Source organism: Sciurus vulgaris (genome assembly GCF_902686455.1).
Source record: "Sciurus vulgaris genome assembly, chromosome: 4".
Taxonomy (NCBI): Eukaryota; Metazoa; Chordata; class Mammalia; order Rodentia; family Sciuridae; genus Sciurus; species Sciurus vulgaris.
The window spans coordinates 31,351,958-31,379,901 of record NC_136464.1 but is presented as its reverse complement, the minus strand read 5'-3'; the positions used below and the strand labels follow the sequence as shown (position 1 = coordinate 31,379,901).

General features: G+C 45.6%; 3 protein-coding genes across 9 annotated transcripts in view; 2 read left to right on the top strand and 1 right to left on the bottom strand.

The window, feature by feature from the left end:
- The first annotated feature begins 63 nt into the window (after positions 1–63).
- Positions 64–27,141, top strand: HOGA1 (4-hydroxy-2-oxoglutarate aldolase 1). Of its 4 annotated transcripts, XM_079136650.1 has the most exons (7): positions 84–523; positions 11,738–11,866; positions 12,037–12,164; positions 12,651–12,785; positions 13,049–13,145; positions 15,544–15,677; positions 23,775–27,141. In XM_079136650.1, exons 1-7 carry the CDS (start codon positions 307–309, stop codon positions 23,922–23,924), a joined length of 990 nt encoding a protein of 329 aa, XP_078992776.1. In that variant the 5' UTR covers positions 84–306; the 3' UTR covers positions 23,925–27,141. The 4 variants fall into 4 exon arrangements, with proteins under 4 accessions (XP_078992779.1, XP_078992778.1, XP_078992777.1 ...); XM_079136652.1 differs by lacking the exon at positions 11,738–11,866 and having other exon boundaries at positions 71–523; XM_079136651.1 differs by lacking the exon at positions 15,544–15,677 and having other exon boundaries at positions 75–523.
- Positions 2,975–5,053, top strand: LOC306659237 (uncharacterized protein C10orf62). Its single transcript, XM_079136654.1, has one exon. The coding sequence runs from the start codon at positions 4,021–4,023 to the stop codon at positions 4,930–4,932; it is 912 nt and encodes a 303-aa protein (XP_078992780.1). The 5' UTR covers positions 2,975–4,020; the 3' UTR covers positions 4,933–5,053.
- The window catches only part of MORN4 (MORN repeat containing 4), a 12,691-nt gene continuing 10,629 nt past the window's right edge, over positions 25,883–27,944 (bottom strand). For all 4 annotated transcript variants that reach the window (XM_079136659.1, XM_079136657.1, XM_079136656.1 and 1 more), the window contains exon 5: positions 25,883–27,467. In XM_079136659.1, the coding sequence (XP_078992785.1) occupies positions 27,319–27,467 (149 nt within the window). In that variant the 3' untranslated portion in view covers positions 25,883–27,318. The remainder of the gene's footprint in view (positions 27,468–27,944) is intronic.

Sequence of the window (27,944 nt, the reverse complement as noted above, 5' to 3'; positions counted from 1 at the left end):
GTTGGGGGCTGGGAATTTGGAGGAGGACCCAGCACAGGCTAGAGACGTCCCTTTAGTGTTGGGACCTCAGGCAGTCAGAGGGACATGACATTTCTCCAACTGCTCCCCCAGCAGGATAAAGGCTCTTTGAAGATTCTGGGCCTTGCCCCTTACCCTCAGGCAAGACCATCAGGCTTGCCTTAGTGCCCACAAGTTGGGAGGGGCCGCAAATTTTTAACTAGACCTGTTAATCATTAATAGCAGGTAAAAAGGAGTCCAAACTCAGCCTCACTCAGGGCCATAGACCAGCTGGGCCCCAGGCCTCTTATGGAGATGCTGGGCCCTCGAATCTGGGCCTCTGTGCAACAGGGGCTGAGCAGGGGCCTGTCTAGGAATGTGAAGGGCTGGGCCTCAGGGGAGGGGAGGAAGGTGGACATTGCAGGTGTCTACCCCCCTGTGACGACCCCCTTCACTGCCACCGCAGAGGTGGACTATGGGAAACTGGAGGAGAATCTGTACAAAATGGGCACCATCCCCTTCCGAGGTAAGCAGGCCTGCCCACTGTGGGAGTGGGGAACCAGAGACAGGGAGGGTGGACAGGCTCTGGCGCCTTGGACTGAGTCTCGCCTGCCTCTGTACAGAGGCACTGAAAAGGGCTGAAGTGCCTTGGTAGCTCCCAGGACTTTTGTGGGGATTACACTGGATGACAGGTGTGAACGTCCTTGTCAGCCAGGCCCTGTGTGCTGATGTGAAGAAGGTCATGTGGCAGCACAGCCAGGTCTCATTCTCCTCAAAGCTTTGTTTGCACATCCTCTTCTGGGCAAAGCCTCTCTTGGCAGAGTTAGCGCTGGCTGTGCCGGCGCCTCAGACTTATCTCCCCCTTTATATAGGTCTCTTCTCTGAGATCAAGGACTGGATCATATTTGTGACATTCGACATGCCACACAGCTACAGTGCAATAAATGGAAGTAGAACAAAATAGCAAAACCTGGCTGCCCTGACCTGCTACCCATCCATCACCCAGGGTAATCCCTGGGTAGTGCTCTTAATAGCACTGTGTCACACATGGGAACCTGGGGCTCAGAGACATGGTCACTGCCCAAGATCACTCCGCTGATTTAGCTAGGCTGAGATTTGAATTGTCTCTAACAAGGCCCATGCTCCATTTCTTTCTACTCACCCTATCTATAACCCCTTCCAAGTCACTAGACCAGACTATCTCAACAAATGACATCTGGTGGGCACCAACTTTGGGAATGGTGTGACTCTAGCCAGGCATAATTCCGCATGACTGTAATACCAGCAACTTGGGAGCCTGAGGTAGGAGGATCACAAGTTCAAGGCCTACTGGGCCACTTAGTGAGACCCTGCCTCAAAAAATAAAAAGGGCCAGGAATATAGCTCAGTGGTAGAACACCCCTGGGTTTAATCCCCAGTACCAGAAGAAATGGGGTGCAGGGTAACAGTTAAGACCAAGGACTCTGGTTTCCAATTACAGCCCTGCCACCGACTTACTGTGGAATAATCTCTCTAAACCTCAGTTTCTCCATCTGATACAGGGAAGTAAGAATGCCCATATCATGGGATGGTTGGGAGAGAAATCTGAGAGAATACAAATGAAAGCATATTGTAAATTGTAGGGTGCTAGACATGAGAAGGTATTGATCTCTATGGTGATAATTATAAAATAACAGTGTAATTGGCAAAGTTGCTTTGTGTCAGTGACCAGTGGCCCAGTTGAGATCCCATTCATTGCTAAGTGCTGAGGTGATATGACCCTTCCCCAGGGGACAAGTGCCTTGTGGGTGCCCACATTGAGCAGGGATACCAACTGAGTAAATATGTGCAGGGGCTTGTTCACAGAGGCCTGAAAGTTGGGCTGAATCCGATTCCCTTGAAGCAAAGCAAGAAGTTCCTCAGCCTCTTACAGATGGCTGTGCTTCAGCTTCAGGTTCAAGACTGGGAGGGTGAATTTTACATCTGGTGTCTGCCTGCCACCCAGAGAATCCACAGACTGTGAGAATCCTCATACTTTTCTCTGGACCCTCCCTTCCATCTATCCACCCATCCTCACAGGGGGAATGGGGTGCCCTGGAGCAGGCTTTGGTGGGTACGGCACTCAGGCTTCTGCTCCTGTCTGATCCCTCTCAGTCACATTCCAGGGAGACGGCCTGAGGGAGAGAGTCCAGGGTCTGGAGGTAGAAGCCTTGGGCTGGACTCGTGCCCTGGCCATTACAGAGACTTGAGAAATCACTTAATTTCTCCAATCCAGCTTCCTTGTTATAGAACAGGGAGCTGAGCTTCAGACTCCTAGCCACAGATTTCAACATAGTCCTCCTGAAGACTTTCACATGGAACAATGGAACAGGGAACACAGAGCTAAAGGGTACTGTCACTGCTCCTAGGCCGCAGTCCAACCATGTAAGTCCTGAAGTCAGTTTCCCTTGCCCTGTTCTGGAATAGACTTTGCAGTTCAATACTCAGGGACAGAAGAGGCAGACATCACATGTCACACTGTAAAGCTTCTCCAACAAAGCCCTCTAAAGAGAAGGTGGAAGCCTGCCCTGGATACATCATGAACACCAGTTAAAGATTCTTCTGGGAGGTACTGTCTGAAACTAGGTAGCTCTTTTTTTTTTTCTTTCCCATCTTTATTTATTTATTTTTTTAGCAATGCTTATTTGTACTGAAAATTTGACTAAAGAGTTTTCTTTTGAAATAAAAGTTCTAACCAGAGACTGGAGGGAGGGATTGTTCAGAAGGACCATTGGCCCTGAACTCACAGTAAACAACTTTGAAGATGGACTTTGAATTGTTATTTCCAAATGAAGTTTAGTGAATAATCACAGATACTCCAGCAAAACTGGGGAGATGATGTTCCCATAAAACTTTAAGCTTGTATCTTATTTTTTCCATATGTACAGTGGACCATGGTTTCTTGTGAAAGACTATATATAATTTTTCACAAGAAAGATTATTATATATATTATATATATATATAATTACTGTTAAAGGAAATATTTTGTTTAAAATGTCACAACTTTTACAAGCCTGTTTTGGCATTTCTTCATTTTATAAATGTGCTAGATGCCTTTGGGTGGGTCAGGGGCATAGAGTGACCCAGTCCTGTTTCTACCCTGATAGGCCATGGGAATTATTCAGGATTGCACAGGCAATTATGGAAAAGCCTAGACAGATGGACAACTGCTCACAACCTGAACCACACCTATTTGCCAGAGGCCAAATTCTGAGTTTTACTGTGTATCACTAAGGCATCCCACCACCCCAGGAATCTGGGACCCAATGAAGTCTCCTATCCGGTCTGCTCTGCCTTCTCAATCCACTGTTTGTCTCCCCCAATTGTGACCTCATTTTGTTCCAGAATGAGCTCCTTCCTGGGCCTTTTATCTTCTGGACTCTGCCATTAGTGGAGCTGCAAGCAGGAAGGGAATGTGCTGAGCTGGCTGCACAGATGAGTCCTGCATAGAGGCAGACACCAATCTCAGTGGGCCCAAACAGAATACTGGTCTAGCCAAGAGGTTCCTTCTACCATGACCACTTTGACTGAGCATCCTCTGCCCTCTGGGGGCCAACAACTGGGTAGGGAGAGAAACCAAAGATTGGAAAATAAGAAGGACTGAGTGGTACAATGGGTTACATTGGAAAAGTTGCCCTTCCACTGACGTTGACACCTGCCAGGGCAGGAGACAGAACCCAGGCCTTAAACAATGCCTACCAGGCTAGATGTGAGGGATGTGGTGACCTCCCCCCACCCCGCCCCCAGCTGCCTTCCTCACAATGGGGTTTATTGCTGAGGTGGCAGGGGGCATCCTAGGGAGGGTGCAGGAGCCTGCCTGCCAGACGCCCTTGGGGAGCCTGCTCTTTCAAGCATGAGCCGCACCACCTGGGCTCCCCCACTCCCCGTGTGCTCTTAGCTCTGCTGCCTGGAGTAGGGTCCTGGAGACCTTCTTGGAGTTCATCCAGCAACCATCATGCAAGGTGGTGCTGGGAACTATCCTCTTGCTTGGAGGCGGAGGCCTCATGCTGTGGGCTCAGAGGAAGAGGAGAAGGAAAACAACCACTGAGTCTGCACAAGATGAATCACCAGAATCCCACAAAGCAAAAGGCAGCTGGATCAAATCTCACTTTAGCCGTCTTTCTGATGAGAAGCTGGTCCCCAACAACTGTGTCAGAGTCAACAACAATGCCCCCCAGCCTGGGAGTGGGAATGGAGAGGCTAACACCACTATTCGAGTGGAGACCATTACCACCAAGCAAGGAGAGGAGGGCACGGCTATGCACCGGGAGTCCTTCACCAGCAAGCAGAAAATGTCTGGGTCCTCAGTGATCAAAGAGACCCACAAAGAATCTGGAAAATCCTCATCCACAGATGAGGCCATATGGGCTGCCGTGGCTGCTTGTACCAAGGAGATTGATACCAAGGGGCAGCACCTGGCTAACTCCATGTTGCAGAGAGCCACAGCTTACCAGCACTCAGGCCACCTGGAATCCAAGGACGTCACCCCAGAGGAGCTGAAGGCCCTCGAGGAGGTGGAGATGAAGCTGAAAGTGAATTTCCTCGCCCATCGGGAAAACACCATAGCTGGTGCCAACCACACACACACTTTCCGTGGCCACAGTCACCATGGCCACAAAAGCCAACAGAGTCATCTAGCTTACTCGAACCAGCAGGGTCAGCCAGGCCAGTCAAATCACCAAGGTCTTCCAGGTCACCCAAGCCACCAGAACCATCCAGGCCTCTCAAGTCACCAAGGTCTTCCAGGTCACCCAAGCCACCAGAACTATCCAGGTCATCCAAGTCACCAGAGCAGTCCAGGTCACCCAAACCACCAGAACCATCCAGGTCACTCAAGTCACCTGTGCCATCCAGGTCACCCAAGCCACCAGAGCCATAGCATGCCCAGTCGCAGCAACCAAATCTATGACTCTTGAAGCTACCTAACCATGTACCCCTTCCCCCAGCAGGGCTGGCCCACATACACAGGCCTGTTTTCCCTCCTTTTGGGAATTCTCTGGGGTCCAGGGTGAGATGCTGCTGCCCAAATCCCTTCTCCCTCAGGCCCCCCACAGGGATCATGATTGGAGTCTGCCAAAGAGGGTGGCCTCTGATGGAGGAAGAGCTGGGAGAAAGCAAGGCAGCCAAGCCACAACAGACCCTGAGGCCCCTGAAGACCCACAGAGAGAAGACCGAGGAGGCAGATCTCAGGAGCAGCCAAGAGCCCCACACTGATGCCAAACGCCTGGAATGGAGCCAATAAAGCCTTGTATACCCTCATTCTGAGTCTAGGGGCTCTGTGGCTGCCTGAGGTCTGGGCAGGGACGGATGGAGGGAGAGGGCACCTTCTCCAGCAATCATGCATGGCCTAGCTGGGGCCTTTTACTGGACCTGATATGAGATTCCATTAGCAACTTCCCCCACCTCAGGGGATGAGATACCTTCAGGGGCCTCAAACTCATCAGCCTGCTGCTGCCAGGGAAGGAGGAAGCAGCCTGGTATTGCGGGGGAGGGGATGAGGAATGGGTTTTCAGAGGCGTATGGGCAAGCAAGGTGGGACTTGCTCTGGGCTCTTGGGGCCATCTCAGGCCTGAAGCATCCATGCTGCAGTCCTCTCTCCCTGCCCCACCTGTTTCCAGGCCCCCCTAGGGATCTATATTAGAACCTCCCCACCACTTGTGTCCATTGTCACTGAGCTGTTATTACTATCTTATGTCACCATTGCTGGGGCTGGGACTGGCTGCTGGGGCTGGGACTGGCTACTGCTGCTGTTACCAGTATTACTACTGCTACTAGCAGCTTCCTCTTTTTTTTTTTTTTTTTTTTTTCAGTTTTTTTTCTTTAAGTATATGTTTTTGCCCCGTGTTAAGGGTCAAGTCACAGCTCCAAGAGGAAGATATTTTATTTTACAAAAAAAGCATCTGAAGTTTAGAGACATAACTTGCCTGAGAGGACATGGTAAGAGATGTTGCTGGATTAGATCCAGCTTAGACTCCAGCCTGTGGAGTCCCTTAATCCCTGCCCATGCTGCTTCCCATCAACCAACAGGATGCTGCCTCTCATGCCTATTCCTGACCTCTTTGGCACACGTCCTCCGCCTACCTACATACCTGGGACTCTTTCTCCTCTCCCTGGGGTGATTTCTCCCACCCACAATCAAGCAGTTAAAGGGAAGGCAGGTACCTCCCCTGTAGATCTTGAGAGGAGTCAACTACAAGGCACTAACTCCACATGACTCCGACAGAAATTTCTTACCATTTTGATCAATTATGAATTTACCAGGAGTTCCCAATCTATGGACCTTATACTTCAGGGGCCCAGAATCTCTGAAAAGGATGGATAAATCTACAAATACCCTAAATGTTGTCAACTGATTTTATAGAGCACAGTTGGGAGTATTTGAATTTTTTGAACATATCTAATAAGTGACAATATACAAATTTTTATATGCTTAAAATATTTTCTAAGAAAATTTTTAATTGGAAAAAATGGGGTCAAATCACACTGGCAAATGTTGGTGGTTGCTACATTAAACAAAAAGCAACAGAGTGATGAGGTTTGACATCTGAAAGTGATTATTAAAATGCATTCACACAGCTGGACACAGTGATGCACACCTGTAATTCCAATAACTTGGGGGACTAAGGCTGGAGGATCGAAGATTCAAGGCCAATCTCAGCAATTTAGTGAAGCCTTCAGCAACTTAGCAAGACTCTGTCTCAAAAAGGGGGTGGTAGGCTGGGGATGTGGCTCAGTGGTAGAGTGCTTGCCTAGTATGCATGAGGCCCTGAGTTTGATCCGCAGCACCAAAAAAAAAAAAAAAAAAAAAAAAAAAAAAAAAAAAAAAACGGGGGGTGAAAAGGGGGAGGGCTGGGAATGGAGCTCAGAGGTAAAGCACCCTGAGTTTAGTCCCCAGTATGAAATAAAATGTGCACACACAGTTGGGCACCATGACACATTCCTGTAATCCCAGTGATTTGGGAGGCTGAGGCAGGAAGATCCCAATTTCAAGTTAGCCTGGGCTACTTACTTAGTGAGAACCTGTCTCAAAATAAAAAATAAGGACTGGGAATATATAGCTCAGTGATAGAGCACCCCTGTATATAATTCCCACTCCCGGAAAAAGAAATGCATACATGGATTGGTGAGACATTAAATCCTTTATTAAAAGCTTATTATATCAAAGTTCAGATTAGCTAATTATAATTTTGGAATCTTAACTTAAAAAACAAGCTTCAAATTGGCATAATTAAGTCACCAGTTAATGGTGGCATGCCCATGACAATTGTGTGGTTCTGATCCCTAGGTGGGTGATGTTATTGATAGAGGCAGGATGAAGGATGCTAAGAAACTCCCCATATTGTTCTGGAACTTTTCTGTAGATCTAAAAACAGTTCAAAATTTAAAGCTAAAATGTTTTCAGACAATTTGAGTACATGTCAAAATGTTTTATTATAGTTGTGTTACAAATAAAACGCCCTCTAGGCACCAACTCGAGTATATACTCATGGTGGGGACATTCTTACTAGACCACTCTGAGACTAAAAACAAAGAGCAGTTGACAGCCACCAGACTCTGGCCTCAGTCAGTTGGGAGTGTGGCTGGTTTCCCAGATTAAGGCTAAATTCCATTGAAGTTCTTCGGGAAATTGCTTAAGTGTTTTATCAGGAATGATATTTCTTCCCAGAGAGAGGTTATGAACTATAGTATGCAAAAAAGTTCTGCCTCAGGCTAGGTCTGGAACAATTTTTCTTTTTTTTACACACAAATCATCAACATACGCCTCCTCAGCAGGCACTGTGCTTGTCTTGGAGGAGGCCAAAATGAGAGGGGCACTGTCCTTGACCTTGTTGAATCCAGACAAAGACAAGGGCTAGCTAGGCAAGAGCAAAATACTGCGGAGCATAGAGTGGAGGGGAGTGAGCAAAGGCTTAGTGACTCTCCAGCACTTGAGAGGCTTCCGCCGGTATCCAGGTGGAAGGGAAGGGCATGAGCAAATGGGCAGGGGTGGGAGAGGGAGAGGGCAGTGAGCTGGGAGACCTTGATAGCCTCCTTCTAGTATTGGGTTTGTGCTTGGGAGGCAAGCACTCTACCAGCTGAGCTATCTCCCCAGCCCTGTCTTGGCTTTTTATAGTGCAGGAACTTGAACCCAAGGCCTGCATGTAGGCCGGCACTTTACCAATGAGCCCTGTCGGTCAGGTTTTCATTGTTTTGATACTGGAGGTTGAACCCAGGGGTGCTTTACTACTGAGCTACATCCCCAGTCCTTTTTATTTCTTATTTCAAGTCGGGGTCTCACTGAATTGCCAAGACTGGCCTCAAATTTGTGCTCCTCCTGAGTCTCTGGGATTATAGTATGTGCCACCACATCTGGCTATTGGAAGTCAGTTTTGATGGAACGGAAGCATTAAGAGATAGGCAAAGGGCAGGGGAAGAAGCCAAAAAAGTGACTGTGAAACTTAGAGCCAGGGAGGACTTTGGAGACCATCTGGTCTAAGTTCTCATTTTATAGGAGAGACCAGATTGAGAAATTTTGCCTGGTTCTGCATGTGGGGGTGGGATGGGGCATTTAAGGGTTCTGAGGACCTCTGCATATGTGTGTAGGCATTAGGGAAGTACAAGGAGCAGCTAGTAGAAGCTCAGGAGAGCGGTCAAGTGGAGGGGTCCCAGGAAGACTTCCTGGAGGAGGAAGATGATGAACCTAGAGTGCTTGACAGTGCCCAGGGGACATTCATTCTGTGAGAAAGATTGTGATTCCTTTTTGGTCACAACAATTACCATGTTGCTTATGCGTTCCCAGCTTCAACACCCACTGCCCTTCTCAGGCCACCCCAGCTCTCCAGAGCAGCCAGCATTATCATGGGAGCAAGGGAGAGTAGCTTCCAAACTGAGAGTGGCTCACCTTACAGCTGGTGGACGGTGGGCAGTTGAGGGGACCTTGAGCACAGCCTTCCCTTTAGCACCAGCCACCTCTCTATGGCTAAAGTACTTTCCCCTGACTTGACATGAATGACAGCTAACAATTGAGAAGGTTCTATTCTAAGTACTTTACAAATATCATCTTATTTAATCAAAATGACTCTTTGAGAAAAGACCTAGTATCATCCCTATTTTTCAGTCCAGAAAACTGAGGTTTGGTTGAGCCATTTTCTCCAGATCTCATAACTGTGAGCCACACTGAGAATTGTCCTAGCTTTTCTGAGTTCAGAGCTTATGCCCATGACCACTCTACTGTCCTGCCTCCCAGCTTCTCCATCACCCACTTTCCTCACTCCCTGATCCACTGGGATTCCTGCCTTGTCCTCTTGTTTGGCCCCTCTCTACACATGGCCTGCAGTGGACATCCAGCCAGGTGGAGGATGAGGGAGGCACCTGTTTATGGATTTCAAAGTCTTTTCTGAATATCATTTTTCTATCTGAGACTTTCAAACAGCCCAATAAGTTAGAATTGAAATGAGTTGTCATTTCCTAGAAAAGGAAATAGAGATGTGATATGACTTGTTCACTAAACAGAGTCCCTCCCACTGAACCACAACCCCTTCCCCAGCCTGCATTTCTTCCTGGGAATCAGGCCTGGTTGGGATGCTCCCTTCCAGAGAAAGGAGAGAGGGCCAGTCCATGAGATCCTTGAGCACCGCGCCTGCTGCTGCCTCCTGGTGCTAGACCCTGCTGTCCTGCCTTGAGGCCAACTCCACACATGGGGCTCAGGGGCCTTTGGAACTGACCACTGGATGAAGGGTGACTTGGAAGTGACTGTGGCTAGATCGTAGACCACAGCACAAGCCTGCCCTAGCCCAGGGTGACAGATGGCTTTGGCATTCCTATAAGGGAAGTGGTGAGAGCTTGTGCTCTAGATTCTTAGTCAAGGGTGCTGGTCCAATCATAGCCAGATTGGAGCCCCCATCCAGGGCTAGCAGCTTTTGCACAGGGGTCCAACCCAAAGGGACAGCACTGGGCCTCCTTATGTAGCAAGATACAAGGAGGTTCTCTTTGGCTCCCAGCTGGACACATAGTAATGAATCCTCAGGAGGCGATCCAACAGAAGTTAAAAGTTATTTGCCTTGAAATGTTTCTTGCAATGTTACCAAGGCAAAAACTCAAAATAAAATAAAAGAAATGCTGATTATCGAGTGAGAGCTGTCCTGTTAACCCACGCAGTAGAGTCTAAGAGTGTCAAGAACAGCATGAAAAAAGGTTTGTGGTATAAAGTTGAGTCTACATCACACTGTGTCCTCTTCAGGATGAGTCACAGGAACAATTTCTCTTGGTCTCAGTGCCAGGAAACTCTGTGTTTCTCCAGGCAGCTGCTTTTATGTTTTGGGTTCTACATATCTGTTAGCTGACAAATGTTTCCCTTTTAGCTTTGACTGTCGGGAAGCTCCACATCACATTTATGGCTCATCTCTCACAACTGTATGGCAGGGATTTTCTATGCCAGTACTGTTGCCAGCTTTCTTTTCATTCTTCCAAATATTGTTCTATTTATTAATAATCCTATTGGATCGTATGCTGTGTTTGTAGCTACTTTAGTGGTTTTTTTAAAAAATGGAATAGAGTGGAGAGGCAAAATAAAGGAGGAAAAGAAGAGCTGAAAGGAAAAACTTGAGAGGAAATAATTCTAACATCCCTTTCAGGTTTAGCTGAAGAACATCAATCGATTCAGCTGGTCTCTCATAGAAATATAATGTTGACAGCTGTACCTGGTGTATATCAGAAATCTTCAAATAACTGACTGATAAGACAGGAAAATGCAAAATAAAATAATAAGATAGCACTTTTCACCCAAAAAATTGGCCAAAATCAGTTGGACAATACCAAGAGTTGGCTTGAATGAACACTAATGGACTGCTCCTGAGGCTGCTGGGGTGTCTCTGATGAACCCAGAAGTGTGAAGACACTTTTGCATTGACAAAAAGAATGAAGCATTCTAAACCTCCTCAATAAAAGAATGAGAAATAAATTGTGGTCTAACCATACAAACGAACCCTCTATGGCAATTAAAATGAATGAATCAGAGCTATGGGTGCTGCTGTGGACAAAGCTCAAAACAATGTTAGTAGCTGGGTGCGTGGCACATGCCTGTAATTCCAGCGGCTTGGGAGGCTGAGGCAGGAGGATTGCAAGTTCAAAGTCAGCCTCAGCAAATTAGCGAGGCACTAAGCAACTCGGTGAAACCCTGTCTCTAAATAAAATACAAAATAGGACTGGGGATGTGACTCAGTAGTCGAGTGCCCCTGAGTTCAATTCTGTGTACCCAAAAAACAAACAAAAAACACAATGTTAAACGAACACAGTCAACAGCAGAAGGTCAGACGAGCTGGGTTCCACTTCTACCTTGTTTAAAATTGCAAAAACCATATTATCTTGTGCTCAGGTCCATACATGTGCTGCCGGTGTATAAAGATACGAAAGAGGAAAATAAACACCTAAGTTGGGACAGACTGATGAGGAAGAGGAAGATCAGGGTTGTCGTGGGTGCTGGGTACATGGGTGTGGCCTCTATTACTGACTATTCTCTTTAATGTGGCTAAAACTTTTCACTAAACCAAAGAAAACTAAAGGGAGTGGGAACACCACCATGCACCTGGTGAACATCCTCAGCATCAGGACAAGGACGGGAAGGAAAGGTGTGAAGAGCTGTGGTGCTGGGGAGGTAGAGTCTGCTGAGTGTTGAACACCTGTCCTGGTCATTCCTAAGAAGATGGGAAGGTGCCAGTCACTGTGATGGGGCCTCTGTTGCAGGCTTTGTGGTCCAGGGCTCCACGGGCGAGTTCCCCTTCCTGACCAGCAGAGAGCGCCTGGAGGTGGTGAGCCGCGTGCGCCAGGTCATACCCAAGGACAAGCTCCTGCTAGCAGGCTCCGGCTGCGAGTGTGAGGCCAGAATACCCTGGGCCCCGGGGTGGCTGGGCTGTGGGGTTCAGACTCCTTGGCTCCGGGGTCAGGTTCTGTCTTCTTGTGCTGCCTCTGCTGGGCCATGCTGAGGCCCCCTTTGCTTGGCCCAGTGTGTTGACCCAGGCCTTCCCCGTCCTCTTTCCTTGCAGCCACTCAAGCCACAGTGGAGATGACTGTCAGCATGGCACAGGTCGGGGCCGATGCTGCCATGGTGGTGACCCCTTGCTACTTTCGTGGCCGCATGACCAGCGCTGCCCTCATTCACCACTATACCAAGGTGGGCACCACCTAGAGGCTTGAGACCAAAAGGAGGCCAGCTGAGGCAGAGGCTCCTCTTGGAAAAGGAGAGGAGAGAAGCTGGGAGTGGAGTCATGCCCCTACTTCATGTGAATGGCAGCTACGGGACATGGGTGGAATGTCACCATGTACAAGCTGTGTGACATTGGGTGACCAGTTAACCACTCCGTGTCATTATTTCCTCCTCTCTGAAATGAGAGGAATAAAGACATCTATTTTCTGGGTTGTTGAGGATGGAGATCAGATCATAAAGGGCTTCGAGCTGAGCCTGACATAGAGAAAGCACTCCGCAGATACTTGCAGTCATTGCTACTTACAGTCAAGGTTTGCAGCACAGATGACTTAGTGTTAGGGTAGGCCTGTCCAGGCAGCCCTGCAGTCATGCGGACCAGGAACTTGGAGGAAAGACTCCAGTTCCAGGACGTGGGCTGACTGCCCTCTCCCCATTTTTCTCTGCACCCCTCAGGTTGCTGACCTCTCTCCAATCCCTGTGGTGCTGTACAGTGTCCCAGCCAACACAGGGCTGGACCTGCCTGTGGATGCAGTGGTCACGCTTTCCCAGCACCCGAATATTGTGGGCATGAAGGACAGTGGTGGTGATGTGAGTGGCAGCAGCTCCTGCTGGGCACCCTCCTCTTGGTCTGGGCCCTAGCATTTCAGCTACCAACTTCGGGAAGCTCTGAGATCTGTGCTATTTCTGGGCTCCTGTTTGGCTTCTCTGTTGCATGTGCTCTCTGGGGCTTTGTCTGAACCTAAAGGCATCTCTCATAGAACTGGACTGTCATTCTGCAACATCTGCCCAGTTCATCTAGACAGGAGGCTGAGGCCTGGGGCCCAGCTCTCATACCATGTTTGCTATTGCAGGTGACCAGGATTGGACTGATTGTTCACAAGACCAGCAAGCAGGATTTCCAGGTGTTGGCTGGATCAGCTGGCTTCCTGATGGCCAGCTATGCCTTAGGTAGGCCGCCTGCTGCTCTCAAACTGTCGTGGGTGACCAAGATACTCAAGCAGGGAAATTGGGAGTGCCAAGACTGGGTAGTTTGTCAGTAACTTGGCCACCCTTCTGACTTGTCTGAATCCTGGATGCTTGAGAGTGACTTTTTTGGGTGGAAGGGTGGCCATATGCAATCCCAGGCCTGCAGTTTCTTCTAAGTCCTATGCTTGGATGACAAATTTAGCTCCTTTAATCTCATCTTGCTAATCATTCTCTGAAGGCAAGATCTTGGGGCTTCTCCTCTACGACAGAAGTCCATTTTCCTCTTTGCTTTAACCCAGACCAGGTGAACTATCAAACCTGCAGGGTTGGGCCAGGGATCTTCAGCTGCTTGAGCAGATCCTTTTTTTTTTTTTGGTACCAGGAATTGAACCTAGGGGTTCTCAACCACTGAGCCACATTCCCTGCCGTTTTTATGTTTTATTCTGAGACAGGGCTTCACTAATTTGCTGAGGCTGGCTTTGATCCTCCTGAACTTGTGATCCTCCTGCTTCAGCCTCCCAAACCACTGGGATTACAGGCATGCGCCACTGTGCCTGCCTGAGCAGGTTCTGTCCCAGTCCAGGATCCTAGGAATGTCATGTAGATCAACAACTCTTGTCTATTTTGGATCAGGGTTCTTTGGTTCAGGTGGGGCCTCAACCATGGAAAGAAGGGAAGAGAAGAGCAGCATCTTTTCCCTTCAGCTTTGAGCAACTTTTCCAGAACTGCAAGGGACAACACTGGTTTCTATTCCCTATGATCTCTGCAGACTTTGGCTTGTTGTCTAGGTCCTGGCACATCCCCCCTTACAGTGCAGGGGAAGGAGGGGGAACCCATTTCCTCCTCCTTCCTGAGAGTGGAATGAATGGGAAAGGGCACAGGCTCTGGAGGTGGGGATAGCCAAGCTAAACTCTCAACTCTGCCATTTACTCGTCAACAAGGGCCTGGGCCTGAGTTTCTGCTCTACAAAGCAAAAGGACATGAGAGCATCCACCCCACAATCTGCTAAAGTGTGTGGCACATAGTAGGTGTCAGGGTCCTCTGCCACGTCCCACGTGGAGGAGGAAAGGGTTAACTGCCAGAGGAGGATGTTGGCGGTTTTTCTATTAGCCAAAAAACTTATCTACTCAAAGAACACACAAGAGTCAATACTGTTTTTATGAGAGACAGGGTGTGACAGGTCCCTCCATACCAGCTCTGGCCTCTTACAACAACCAAGTCGCCCAACTCTCCTTTATTTATAATATGCAGGTAAAAGGGGGCCAGAACCAGGAGGAGCTTCTTCTGTGATGGACAGGATAGGGTAGAGTTAGGGGAGCCATCCTCTTAGGGGGAAAATTCCAGAAGGAGACAGGGAACCACTCACATGCAACACCACATATTTCCCGGGGGTTGCTAGAAGCCAGGCCTCTGCGTCACGTGGCTCAACCTAGTCTGATTCTGCTAAATATGAACAGCGTCCCACAGTAGGTATTCTATAAATTATAGCTATTAGCTCATTCTAAATTGTCTCTGCTCTTTCCTCTTGAGGCCACCATGCTTAGTGTCTTTTTTTCTTTTTCTTTTTCTTTTTTTTTTCTGGGTACCAGGGATTGAACTTGACCATGGAGCCATATCCCCAGTCCTATTTTATATTTTATTTAGAGACAGGGTCTCACTGAGTTGCTTAGCATCTTGCTAAGTTGCTGAGGCTGGCTTTGAACTCGTGATTCTCCTACCTCAGCCTTCTTAACTGCTGGGATTGTAAACATGTGCCACCGTACACGGCAGCTTAGTGTCATTTTTAACTAGGCTCAGAATCATGCTCAGAGGCTGGCAGAGGTGGCAGAACTTTCAGAGATCACAGCCAACCCATTTTCCTTGCTCAGAGGATTAGAGAGATTCTGTGACTTGTCCAAAATCATGCAGCCAGTGGGAGGAAATGTGTGGTCTCCTGACCCTGTGCCCAAGGTCCTTCCACTCCTCCACTCCATCCCACCACTGTCCCAGTGTGAATTTACTGGGAATAAGATTTCAGAAGAGCACAGGTGCCCATCCACTCCAATCCTTCCAGGACAGATGAATTGGGGGCTGTCATCTGGCATTGTGACCTGGTTCTGGGAGATGGTAGCTAGGTGCAAGGAAGAAACCATCCTTGAACTATTCCTCACTCTTCAGACAGCTGAGCAGCTCTTGACCTGCAGGATTCCATCTTGAATATGCAGACAGCTTTTCTCTCCGGAAACGTGTACTCTGGACTCGCAGAAGGTGCTTTTGATGTGGCCAACAGTGGTTTAGAAATCCAGATCCTATGTCCTCAGAATGAAGAGGTTGTGAATCAGGGTTTTGGATTCTCTTTGGAAGTGGCTGTGGCTGATGTTCTGTATCTTGCTCTGGGCAGGAGCCGTTGGGGGCGTGTGTGCCCTGGCCAATGTCCTGGGGGCCCAGGTGTGCCAACTGGAGCGACTCTGCCTCACAGGACAATGGGAAGCTGCCCAGAAGCTGCAGCACCGCCTCATTGAACCCAACTCTGCGGTGAGCTCCCAGCCAGAGGCAACAGGGGAAGGGGTGGGAGCCAGGCTGGCATTCCCCTCCACCCCTACTCCCATCCCTTCCCTTTCAGAGATTTTAGAGAATATTGAGTGTGAGAACTCCTTGTGCCTCCCCAGAAAATTTTGGCTGCAGACAAAGTTTGAGCCCTGTTACTTCTCAAGCTTACATATGCATTAGAATTCCTCTGGTGGCTTAAAAAAAAAAAAGTCCTAATTCCTTGAATTTGAATTAAAACAAGTGTCCTGTGTGATTACAACATAAGTAATCCTGGGACCATCCTAAGAGATACACTGCCTAGAGTAAACTGTGGATCGGTTTCCAGGGACCAGATCTTGAAAATCTGAATGATTAGGAGTAGCAAAGGAGAAGTTTGAAGGCTAATGATGTTCAGAACTCAGATTTTCCAGGAGAATTTTGTCTTCAATAATCTATTCTGCATTCAGACTGTGTGCCCCAATTCTGTGTTGGGTGAGTAAAGGGGAAGAATGTAAGATGGACTGATTGTCAAGATCAAAGCCATTTTGAAGTCTGAGGCAAACAGAAAAGTGTGTGCCTCTATATATATGCTTTCATATACATTTTATATTAAACTTTTAATCTTGAGACAACACATAGTTTTAAGAAATAATACAGAAAAATCCCATGTACCTCTTACTTACTTTCCCCCAATGGTAACATCTTACAAATCTATGGAATAATTTTACAATATGGGATAGGATATACTATATTGAAGTTGATATAGTCAAGGTATTGAATATTTGCATCTCCACAGGATCCCTCATGTTACCCTCTTACAACCATGCCCACTCAGTCCCTCCCGACTCCCTCCTTAACTCCTGTTGACTCAAATATGTTCATCATTTTTATAATTTTGTCAGATTCAAACTATACTATTTGGCTGCATTCAACACTATACTATATGGAAACATACAGTATATAACTTTGGGGAATTGACTTTTTTCACTCAGGATTATTTCTTGGAGATTCACCCAGGTTGTTGCATGTATCAATAGTAATTCCTTTTTATTGCTGAGTAGTATTCTATGGTATATCTGTACCTCAATCTGTTTAACCATTCACCCTTTGAAAGGGGGCTGAGTTGTTTCAAATCTTTGGCTATTAAAAACTGTCAGGAGAGCTGGGTGCAATGGCACACACCTGTAATCCCAGCTACTCTGGAGGTTGAAATAAGAGGGTTAAGATTTTGAGACCAGCTGGGTGTGGTGGCACATGTCTGTAATCCCAGGAGCTTGGGAGGCTGAGGCAGGAGGATTGCAAGTTCAAAGCCAACCTCAGCAATTTAGAGAGGCCCTAAGCAACTTAGTGGGACCCTGTCTCAAAGTAAAAAATAAAAAAGGCTGGGGATGGAGCTCAGTGGTTAGGTGTCCCTGGGTTCAATCCCCAATACCTGTGTCCCCCCCTCCACAAAAAAATATTCTGAAGCCTACAAAGGTATCACAGTGAGATCTTGTCTCAAACAAACAAACAAATTAAAACTGCCATGAACATTTTGTGTACAGGTTTTTGTGAAACCATCAGTTTTCATTTTTTCTGGGATAAATACAAAGCAGTGCAATTCATGGGCCATACATGATGGTTTTATGTTTAGTTTGTAAGAAACTTCCAAACTGTTTTCTAGAGTTGCTTTTTCATTTTACGTTTGCCTTACTGTGAAGGTCTGTGCAATCCAGTTTCTCTGCATCCTTACCAGCATTTGGTATTGTGGCCATTTTTTATTTTAGTCATTCTTAGCGGGGTGTAGTTAAGATCTTGTGGTCTAAATTTGCACTTTACTGGTAGCTAAAGACATAGAATATCTTTTCAGTTTTTATATCATAACCTCTTCACTCAAACCCTGGTTTGTTTGTTTGTTTGTTTGTTTGTTTTTTGCTTTGGTGATACAAGGGATTGAACCCAGGGTCTTACACAGCTAAGTAAGCACTCTACCACTGAGCTGAGCCACCAGCCCTTTTTATTTTATTTTGAAACAGAGTTTCGCTAAGTTGCCCAAACTGGCCTCAAACTTGTAACCTTCTGGCCTCAGCCTCTGAAGTCCTGGGATTACAGATGTGCACCACCACATCTGCCTTTGCCCATTTTCTAATTGGATTGTTGGGTTTTTCACTATTGAATTTTGAAAGTTCCTTGCATCTTCTAGATACTAGTCCTTTGTTGGAAATGTGATTTGCAAACAATTTTTCCCAGTCTGTAGCTTGTCTTTTCATTCTTCTTATAGTTTTTTTTTTCAAGCAAAAGTTTTAAATTTGTCAAGGTTTTCTTTTGTGAATCATGATTTTGTTGTCAAGTCTAAGAATTCTTTGCTTCATACTAGATTGTGAAGATTTTTATCCTACCTTTTTTTCCTAAAAGTTTTATGGTTTTATGTTCTTCAAGTTTATGACCCATTTTGAGTTCATTTTTGTTTGAAACGTGAGACTTGGGTCAAGTTTCCTTTCCTTTCCTTTTCTTTTTGGCCTATGGATATCTACTAGCTCTAGCACCATTTGTTGGAAAAGCTGTCTTTCCTCCATTGAATTGAATTGCTTTTGCACCTTTGTGGAAAATCAGTGGGACATATTTGTATGGGTCTATTTCTGGGCTCTTTATTCTTTCCATTGATCTATCTGTCTATCCCTCTACAATACCACTCAGACTTGATTGTTGTAGCTATACGAGTCTTAAAATAAATCTTATAATAGACTGATACCTCCCACTTGGTTCCCCCCCAAAAAAATTGTTTTAGCTAGTCTAATTCCTTTGTCTTTCCATATAAATTTTAGGATAATTTTGTCTATATATACAAAAAAGTTTTGTTGAAATTTTGATAGCAATTGGGCTAAACCCAGATAACAATCTGGGGATGATTGGCACCTTCACTATGTTGTCTTCCAATCCCTGAACACAGTGTGTGGCTCTATTTATTCAGATCTTCTTTGATTTATTTCTTCAGTATTTTGTAATTTTCAGAAAGAAGTTCTGTACATATTTTGAGAAATGTAAACTTAAGTAGCTCATATTTTTGAGTGATCAAAAACATTTTATTTTTTAATTTATTTTTAATTTTTAATTTGTTTTGGTACTGGGGATTGAACGCAGGGGTACTTCCCTACTGAGCTAAATCCCCAGTCCTTTTTATTTTTTATGTTGAGACAGGACCTCAGTTGCTTAAGATCTAAATTGCTAAAGCTGGCCTTGAACTTGGAATCCTTCTGCCTCATCCTCCCAATTTGCTGACATTACAAATATGTGCCACTGTGCTTGGCTAAAATGGTATTGTGCTTTTAATTTTCACTATCCAATTGTTCATTGTTAGTATTTAGACACATAATTTTTGCAATTCTACCTCACTTCCTGTGAATTTGCTGAACTCATAGTTCTAGGTGATTCTGTTTTACAGATTCCTTGGGATTTTCTACATAGACCCTCATATCAATTACAAATAAGGATGACTTAATGACTTCCTTTATGATCTGTATGCCTTTTATTTCTTTTTCTTGCCTTATTGCACTGACGAGGACTTCCTGCAGCATGTGAGAACACACATTTCTTCCTTGTTCCTGATCTTAAGGGAAAGCATCCAGCCTTTTACCATTTTAATATCAGCTCTAGGTTTTTGTAGCTTTTTTTTTTTTTTTTTAATCAAGTGAGGAAGTTGCCCTCTATTCCTAGTTTTCTAAGACTTTAATAAAATCATGAATGGGTGTTGAATTTTGTCAAATGATTTTCTGCACTGATTGACAAGATCATGTGACTGTTTCTTCTTTATCTTGTTAATATGGTGGATTATATGAAGTAATTTTCAAACATTTGGCATAGATTTGCTTCCTTGGAATAAACCTCACTTAGTCATGGTGTTTAATCATTTTGATTCATTGTTGAATTTCATTTGCTAATATTTTGTTAAGTATTTTTGTGTCTGTATTCATGAGGGTCATTGGTCTGCAGTTTCCTTTTTCATTTTTTTGTTTAGCCTTACTCTTGTTTTGGTATCCGGGTAATAATAGTTGCCTAAAATGGATTGGGAAGTGATCCTTCCTTCTCTATTTTCTGATTCTTTAGTTTGTAGAATTCTCCAGTTGAAACCGTTGGAGCTGGTAGATTTCTTCTTTGGGAGTTAAATATATTATACACACACACACACACACACACACATACACATACACATACCTGTTGGACTGGGGATGTAGCTCAGTTGTGCACTAGACTTCTACAGATTCTCCCTGGCTCTCACATGGCCTCTGCTGACATCACCTGGGTGTCTGGTGGGCAAGGGGGAGGGGTGGGAGATGGGAAGTACTGGGTGGCCTCTTTAAGGGTGGCAGTGGTGAAAGTCCTGACTCTCCTCTACTAGACCTCTTTGACACCATCCACCTGAGAGTGGGATCAGGGCTGGAAGTTCAGGCCTCCTTATCTACTCTGTGATGTTTGGCTGGGATAGAGAGTAGTAGTTTCCTACAAGTTTTCCTTTTTGCTAGACTGCCCCTTTCCTGGTCTTTTGGTTATAGAGAACTGGTTTTTGTTGGAACTTCTGTCGTGTCTGTGTCCATTGCCCTTTCATGGTTGCTGCCTTCAGTTCCACGTGTGGGCCAGCAGACTTGCCACCTGCTCTGTCTTGGGGCTTGAGGTCTCTGGTTGGTCTTCCTTCTCTGAACCTTTCAGAGTCTTATGTCTGTTTTTATATAATGCCCAGGATTTTTAGTGGTACTTATTGGAAAAACTCGGGACAAGTACATTTACTTCATCTTCCAGAAAGTGGAAATTCTTTTTTTTTCCTAAAAAGTGATTCCCTCTAGCCACCAGAACATTAAAGTATTTGAAAAAATACATTGCAAAGTGGGTATATAAAAACTCACACCATTATTTTAGGTTTAAATATTTTATGCATAGCAAAACCAATTCATTATAATTTTACTTTCCTGGTTTAATGGAAGTAAAGTCACTAAAACATTTTTCCCCCAAATCTACTCCTGTGGGAAAAACAAAAACATTAAAATACACACACACACACACACACACACACACACACACAAACATGTACATAGGGGCACATGGTTTACTTTTGCCTCAGGCTATAATAGGGAAGGGCTCTCTTTGAGTCTGTATTGAAAACTGTTTATGATAGATTTTGTTTTTTTGCATTTTTTTTTCTGTTACTGGGGATTGAACCCATGAGTGCTTTACCACTGAGTCACATCCACAGTCCTTTTTTATTTTTTCTTTTGAGAAAGGGTCTTGCTGAGTTGCAGAGGTCTCAAATTTGAGATCCTCCTGCCTTAGCCTCTTGAATCACTGTGATTATAGGTGTGCATTACTGCTTCTGACTTGATTTTGATTTTTTAAAAAATATTGGGTTGGGCGTGATGACGCAAATCTATAATCTCAGTGACTTGGGAGACTGAGGCAGGGTGATGGCAAGTCCAAGTCTTGCCTCAACAACTTAGACTCTGTCTCAAAAAAAAAAAAAAAAAAAGAGCTGGAAGAGCTGGATGTGTCAGTAGTAAAGGCTTCTGGGTTCAATCCCCAATGTCAGGAAAAATAAATTGCATTGCTCTGTAATGGAGCATGTTTCTAGCATGCTCAAGGTCCTGGGTTTGATCTCTGGCACCACTACCATCAAAAAAAAAAAAAAAAAAAAAATCACAATATTCTTTATTTTGATTATTGAGTTTTGTTTTGTGTATGTGTGTGTATGTTCCTGCTTTTCCTTAAGTTTTGCATGGATGGCACACAGTAGTCCTAAGCTGTATGTTACAGGCCCTCTTCAATGGTGCTTTGTTCAGTAAAGTGGAGGTGGACTCTAGACCTTCCTCAGCTTGTATTCTTACCTAAAGGGGCAGATTAACTCAGCTTTAGAGAAAGGACGCCTGAGGAGGAAAGCATGAGATCAGCCATTCTTTAAAATCATAGAAATGAGTGTCTTTCACCTAAGCCCATGGGGTACAGGTAGCCCTGAACATATTGGACACTCCACTGGGGTGGGACCTCAACTCTCCTACTCCCATCTACCTGTGAAAGAGAAGGTTCCAGAATCTGCATCCCTTAGGACAGAAAAAGGAGGCAATGCTTCCTGGGGCTTTGAGGACTGGTCTAATATTAGTGGTGTTTTTCTCATATGATCCTTGTGACATCTCTATGGGTAGGTATAGTTATCAACTCATTTTACAGAAGAAGCAGCTCAGGTTGCCCCTTGGGAAGATAGGAAGCCCAGTTGCCAACCCAGCTCTTTGCGTGCAGTCCCTCTTTACCCCATCTTGCCTCACCCTGCATTCTGTGCCCTCTCCTGTGCCAGCTCTGGGCACACATTCAGGAATGCCTGGAACCCCTTGCTGCTGCCTGGGCTGTAGGCTCAGACACCCCAAGAGCAGCCTGATGTCACTCTATTGCCCTGTCCTGGTCAAATGCAATGTCCTCTTCCACCTTCCCACCCAGCTGTCCTCCTGCCCACAGCTATATTTAGGACTTTCTGTGGTCTTTAGCACCAAAACAGTCAACTCTTTTCTAGGTCTGAAGAGGGGGTATACCAGCAATCCAGAAAAACATGGTAGAAGCAGGATTTTCTCTAGGTACTGCTTAGTTCTATCTCTTCCCCTAGTTCTTTTCCAGCTACAGAGGTTTGAGATAAAAACAACAAGAAAAAGAAACAAACAAAAACAAACAATCCAGGTTATTAGAACATCATGGGTGGGGACTAGGTCTGGGAGGAGAGTGACTTACCACCCATTCCAAGAAAAAGCCAGTGCTTGCTAAAGCCTACTGGCCTCTAGTGGTGAATAGTTGCTTCTACCCCAAATAACCTCACTAATTCTTACCCTTCATAAAGCACATACTTCTAAGATTTTGCCTTCCCTCCAAATAAAACCTATTTCCTCCCTCCCTCCTTCCCTCCCTTCCTTCCCTCCTTCTCCCCTTCCTCCCTTCCTCCCTTCCTTCCTTCCATTATGGATTGAACCCAGAGGCACTATACCACCAAGTCACACACTTGTACTCAGTCCCTTTAAAATTTTTTATTATATTATTTTATTTTTTTGTACTAGGGATTGAAACCCGGGGCTGGGGCACTTTACTACCAAGCTACATCCCTAGCGCTTTACATTTTTTTTTTAAGGCCAGGTCTTACTAAGTTTCTTAGGGCCTCTGCTTCCTGAGTCACTGGGATTATAGGCATGTGCCATTGCACACAGCCTCATCTAACACTTTTTAAAAAATAATTTTTTTTTAGTTATAGATGGACACAATACCTTTATTTTATTCATTTATTTTTATGTGGTGCTGAGGATTGAACCCAGTACCTCACACATGCTAGGCAAGTGCTCTACCACTGAGTTACAGCCCCAGCCCTCATCTAACACTTTTGATCATATGAAGTAATAAGCTGCTATACCAAAAACAAAGAAACTTGATGTTTCATTTATTCTGTAAAATTTCACGCATGATTTTATATTATGACAGTAATATAACACTATAACACTATAACAGACAAGCCTTTAGAGATCATGTTGTCTAGCCCCCTCATTTTTTAGGCAAGAAAACTTGCTCAGATAAGGAAATGACAGTTTCGCAACAAAACTTCTTTGGACAACAATGCGTTGTTTTTCCTGTGAAAGCATTTAAACAGGGTCCTGGAGGAGCTATGGGTGGGTGGGGACCCTGATGCCAGGAGGGGTAAGGGTCTGGGCTGTCTAAATTTCCCTCCTGACTTCCCAGGCCTGCTATGACCTGGATCATGCTCTGGGAACGGGGCTGCAGATTGGTGATACTCTAGCACCCAGTCCTTACTGCCTTCTCCCATCCCAGCCTGAAGACTAAGTGCCACTGTCCTACATGTTAGGGTAGATTTCCCTCCTAAAACCAAGGAGCCATCTTTCTTGCTCAGTCCAAGGATTTTGCACTTTTCTATGAAAGACCTGCTTTCTGATCTCTAAATCTGGATTCCCAATTTACCCTGGGTGCCACACATTTGGTAAAGTTTCTCTACTGGGGGAGGAGGGTGGGAAGCCCAACTGTCTGAAAGTGGCAGATGTCTGGATACTGAGTGTGCAGGGTATTCCACAGTCTCTTCTAACAGACCCTGCTTCTCAGGTGACGCGGCGCTTTGGAATCCCAGGGCTGAAGAAAACCATGGACTGGTTTGGCTACTACGGAGGACCCTGTCGTGCCCCCTTGCAGGAGCTGAGCTCTGCAGAGGAGGAGGCGCTGCACATGAATTTCAGCAGCAATGGCTGGCTCTGAGGGCAAGCATCACGAAGGCCTGCATCATTTCAGTCTCCTGCCTGGTTCCCATAGCCTGAAGAGGAGCAGGGGGCATTAGGGAGCAAGGGCTCCTCTTCCTACTTTCTCCTCTAGGTGGTTTTGTCCTAGGCATCTCTGTGCAATCTCCTTTTCACAGAGCCTGTTACTTCTCATATTCGTATCCTAGATGCTGAGTCTCTGGAGACTTTCAAACTGGGAAGGAGCAATCTTGGTCTTTTTACTGTGAATGCTTTCCTCTGTCCCAAGTCCCATGAACGAGGGAGCCGAGGGTAAGGGTAGGGGATGCAACTGGACAGTATGGACTACTTAAACTGGGGCCTACAAACCTGAATCTAGCACAATATGGCTGGAAGTCAGGGCTACGCCTAAAGCACATAGCCCTGATTCCTTCCAGAGGAAGCACCAGGTTAGAAAACCTGAACGGGAAAGTGTCACTGGTCTTTGAAAGGTTTCCGAGCTGCATTCTAGCCACAAAGTCCTTTCCTACATCTATTTTCATTCATTTCATATTCTTGTCTCTAGCTTTGATTCCCAGCACTGAGTGCCCAGCAGCTTGTCAGATTGGTAAATAATGACACCTGGTGGATAAACACCCAGTCTGCATTCTAGAAGACTATTCTGACCAGCCCAGTTCTGAAACGCAAGGGAGAGGGACTTGGCCTGAGACAGGGCTATCCTCTTGTCTATTGGCATCATACTATTTTTTGTTTTGTTTTGGTGGTACGGGGATTGAACCCAGGGTAGTGCTACCACTGAGCTCTAGCCCCATCCCAATACCCTACTTTCATTATTAAAAATAATCACTTTGTTACTATAATAATAATAATAATAATAATAATAATAATAATAAAGTTTAACAAGTAAAACCAATGTGGCTATGTACTAGGTTTCCTGTTCAGATGTTAAGAACCTTCCTAGAGGAAACTGAGTCCTCACTGTCTACCTTTTCACAATACTGAGCAAACAGCCATTAGATCAGTGGTGGCCTAGGAAACTCTTAGTGGTTTCAAATGGGAGACCATGAGTTGAAAGAGTGCAAGTAAAATATTTAGAAACATTTATCACATGAATCAAAATCAGAGGGCAATTTCTTCAAAATGTTTAATGCTTTTCAGTGGTTACATGACCAGTGACAGGAAAACCAAGTAATTTTTAAAAATGACTGATTTTTAAAAAGTGAAAATAGAGGTTAAAGAAGACTATAAAAGATAACCTTCAACTGAAACTGGCCATCTGACGTCATTAAAGCTTGGGGATTTGACTGCTGGGCTTCTCGCAGGCACCTTCTAGAGGAGCTGGGCTCAGAGAATCAGGTTTAGGGTTGAGGGAAGATGTGAGGGTTAGGGAAGAAAGCTGGTGGACTGTACCTCTATGCTGCAGTATGCCTGGGTTCAATTCTGGGATCTGCTCCTAGTGTCCATGGGACCTTATGGAAACCACCTACCTCCCCTGAGCATCTGTAATACAGGGATAATAATCATACCTTCCTCCCAGGACTGAGTAATAGCACTCATGTAAAAGGGTAGCATGGTGGGGGAAGTTCTGTCACTACTTGTTGCAGAGACAGGGAACCAGGTGGGAAGAGGCTTCAGTAAGGTCAACCAGCAGGTCTGGCAATAACGGTCTCAGGCCTTGCACACTCTGATGCTCAGGGTGAAAGGAGGCCAGCAGAAAGGGAGCTGGAATCAGAAAAACTGTGACAGAAACTCCACCCAGCTCCATTTACTCCATTTATCCATTTACTACTATGGGCAACTTAGCTTGTCTGATTAAAAGAAGAGTTCATGCATTCTACTCTGCAGACATTCTAAAAATTAGGTGACGTTTTATGTAGTACAGTGGTCAGTTCCAAGTCCCACTCTGACTAACTTTTAGAAAGAACAAATGAGTTGGTATTCATGAGGATTCAGGGAAGAAAGTCATAAAAAAAAAGTATAGGCAGATCTGGTGATTTGTTTATTCCTATGAGCACTTGATTCTACAATACAGTTCACAGAATAAATAGAGGCACACGGCTATAATTTCCACCATAGTCTGCTGTTGAGGAAGATTTAGTGTGAAGATGGGATCTGGGGGTGTGTCTGGGTCCTGCAGTCACTGGAGGCCTCCTGATGAACTGTACAGGGATTCTACCTGCCAAGAACTGACTGAGGCCTGAAGATCAAGACTCTTAGTGGGAAAGTCACAGCAAGTCAAATGTGAGAAGGAGCCAATGCTTGTTCAGTTCACTGCAGTCCCAGGATGGGTCCAAGTCTACCTACACCCAGGGATTGAGGTGAGTCTGATCTACCACCTATAGGGAAAGAACTGTGTCAACGTAGGCCTTCCCTAGCATTCAGTGTGCTCTGCGGGAGGGCCTCATGGCCTGGATATGTCTGCCCTTTGCCCTGGAGTAACAAATACAAGTTATAAGGTTACTATTACATCAGTTTCTTTCTTGACTAGGCCACAAAGAGATCCTATCTGATGTCTAAGGAAGAAGAGACACAAATGGGGGTTAGATTATGTGCCCTAACTCAGGTAAGGAAGATGACTTATAAAGTCAAGAGAGAAGAAAACACACTCTTACCAAATCCTTCACAGGGGAAACAAGCAAAGACTAGTCTGATCAGACAAAGTGGGAGTCTGGAGCCAGGATTCAAACTGCAGTGAATGAGAGGCTGATATACAGAAAAGCTTTGGCTTTGACTTTCACAGGGCCACTGTACTCTCTAAGACACCCCTATCTTTTTCTTCATTTCTCCAGGGCCATGCACAGCATTGGCCCTAAGTGGGGGCTAGGGTCATCTGCCCCAAACATAGGCAGAATAAAGAGATTCTGAATCACGTGGCAGCAATGGAGTGAAGGTCGCAGTCAGTGTGCACTGGGTAACACCAGGTCTTAGGAATAGGAAATACCAACAAGTAAGAAAACATAGCTCCTGTGGCTGGGCACAGTAGTACACACCTGTAACCCCAGCAACTCTGGAGGCTGAGGCAGAAGGACCACCAAAACCAGCCTCAGCAACTTTGCGAGGCACTTAGCAACTCAGCAAGACCCTATCTCTAAAAAAAAAAAAAAAAAGGGTCGGGGATGTGGCTTAGTGGCTAAGTAACCCTGGGTTCAATTTCCAGAACCACAAAGAAAAAAAAACACGGCTCCTGTCTCCGGCAAATAAGCATCAGGAAGACAACTGCTAACCACTGTTTCAGGGTCTTTGGGCCAAAATCCTCGGCGCTTTCTGTGATCAAATCCTGATTGGCAGGTGATGGGGCACATCACAGGCTTTGGCTCTGTGGTCATTCTCATCTCATCTCAGACCTGGTTCATTTTGTTTGCCTCAGGTGGGCATTGGCTTTACGGATGCTGTTCCAGTTGGTGCCTACTGCCCCATCAAGCAGTGAGATTTCTGGCTGACTTGGAGGCACTCTGGGCCCGCTGAACCACCGCAGAACACTTCTCCCGCCGTAGCAGCTTGTTGTTCTCAAATAGACCTTCGTTGCGGGGGATTCCATGAGAACCATCAGGGAAAGTCAGCAGGCCTTTGAAGGCAGAGAAAATTTGACAATGACATTAATGTGGCAGAGCTAAAGGAGAAAAACCCAGTTGAGTGTGATGGGGCACACCTGTAATCTCAGTGACTCAGAAGGCTGAGGCAGGAGGCTCTCAAGTTTGAGACCAGCCTCAGTAACTTAGTGAGGCCCTAAGCAACTTAGCAAGACCCTGTCTTGAAATTAAAAAATAAAAGGGGATGAGGTGTTACTCAGTGATTAAGTGCCCCTGGGTTCAATCCCCAGTTACAAAACAAAACAAAAAACAAAACTTGAAGTCTACTCAGGCATGCTCCTTTGGCGAATTCAACAGAGAGATATCCTTAGGATAATTAGGGCATGATCCTTATTGACTGCTGGATATCCACAGAAGAATTAAAACTAAATAGCCTAGGGCCAGGGATATAGCTCAGTTGGTAGAGTGCTTGCCTCACATGCACAAGGCCCTGGGTTTAAACCCCAGCACCA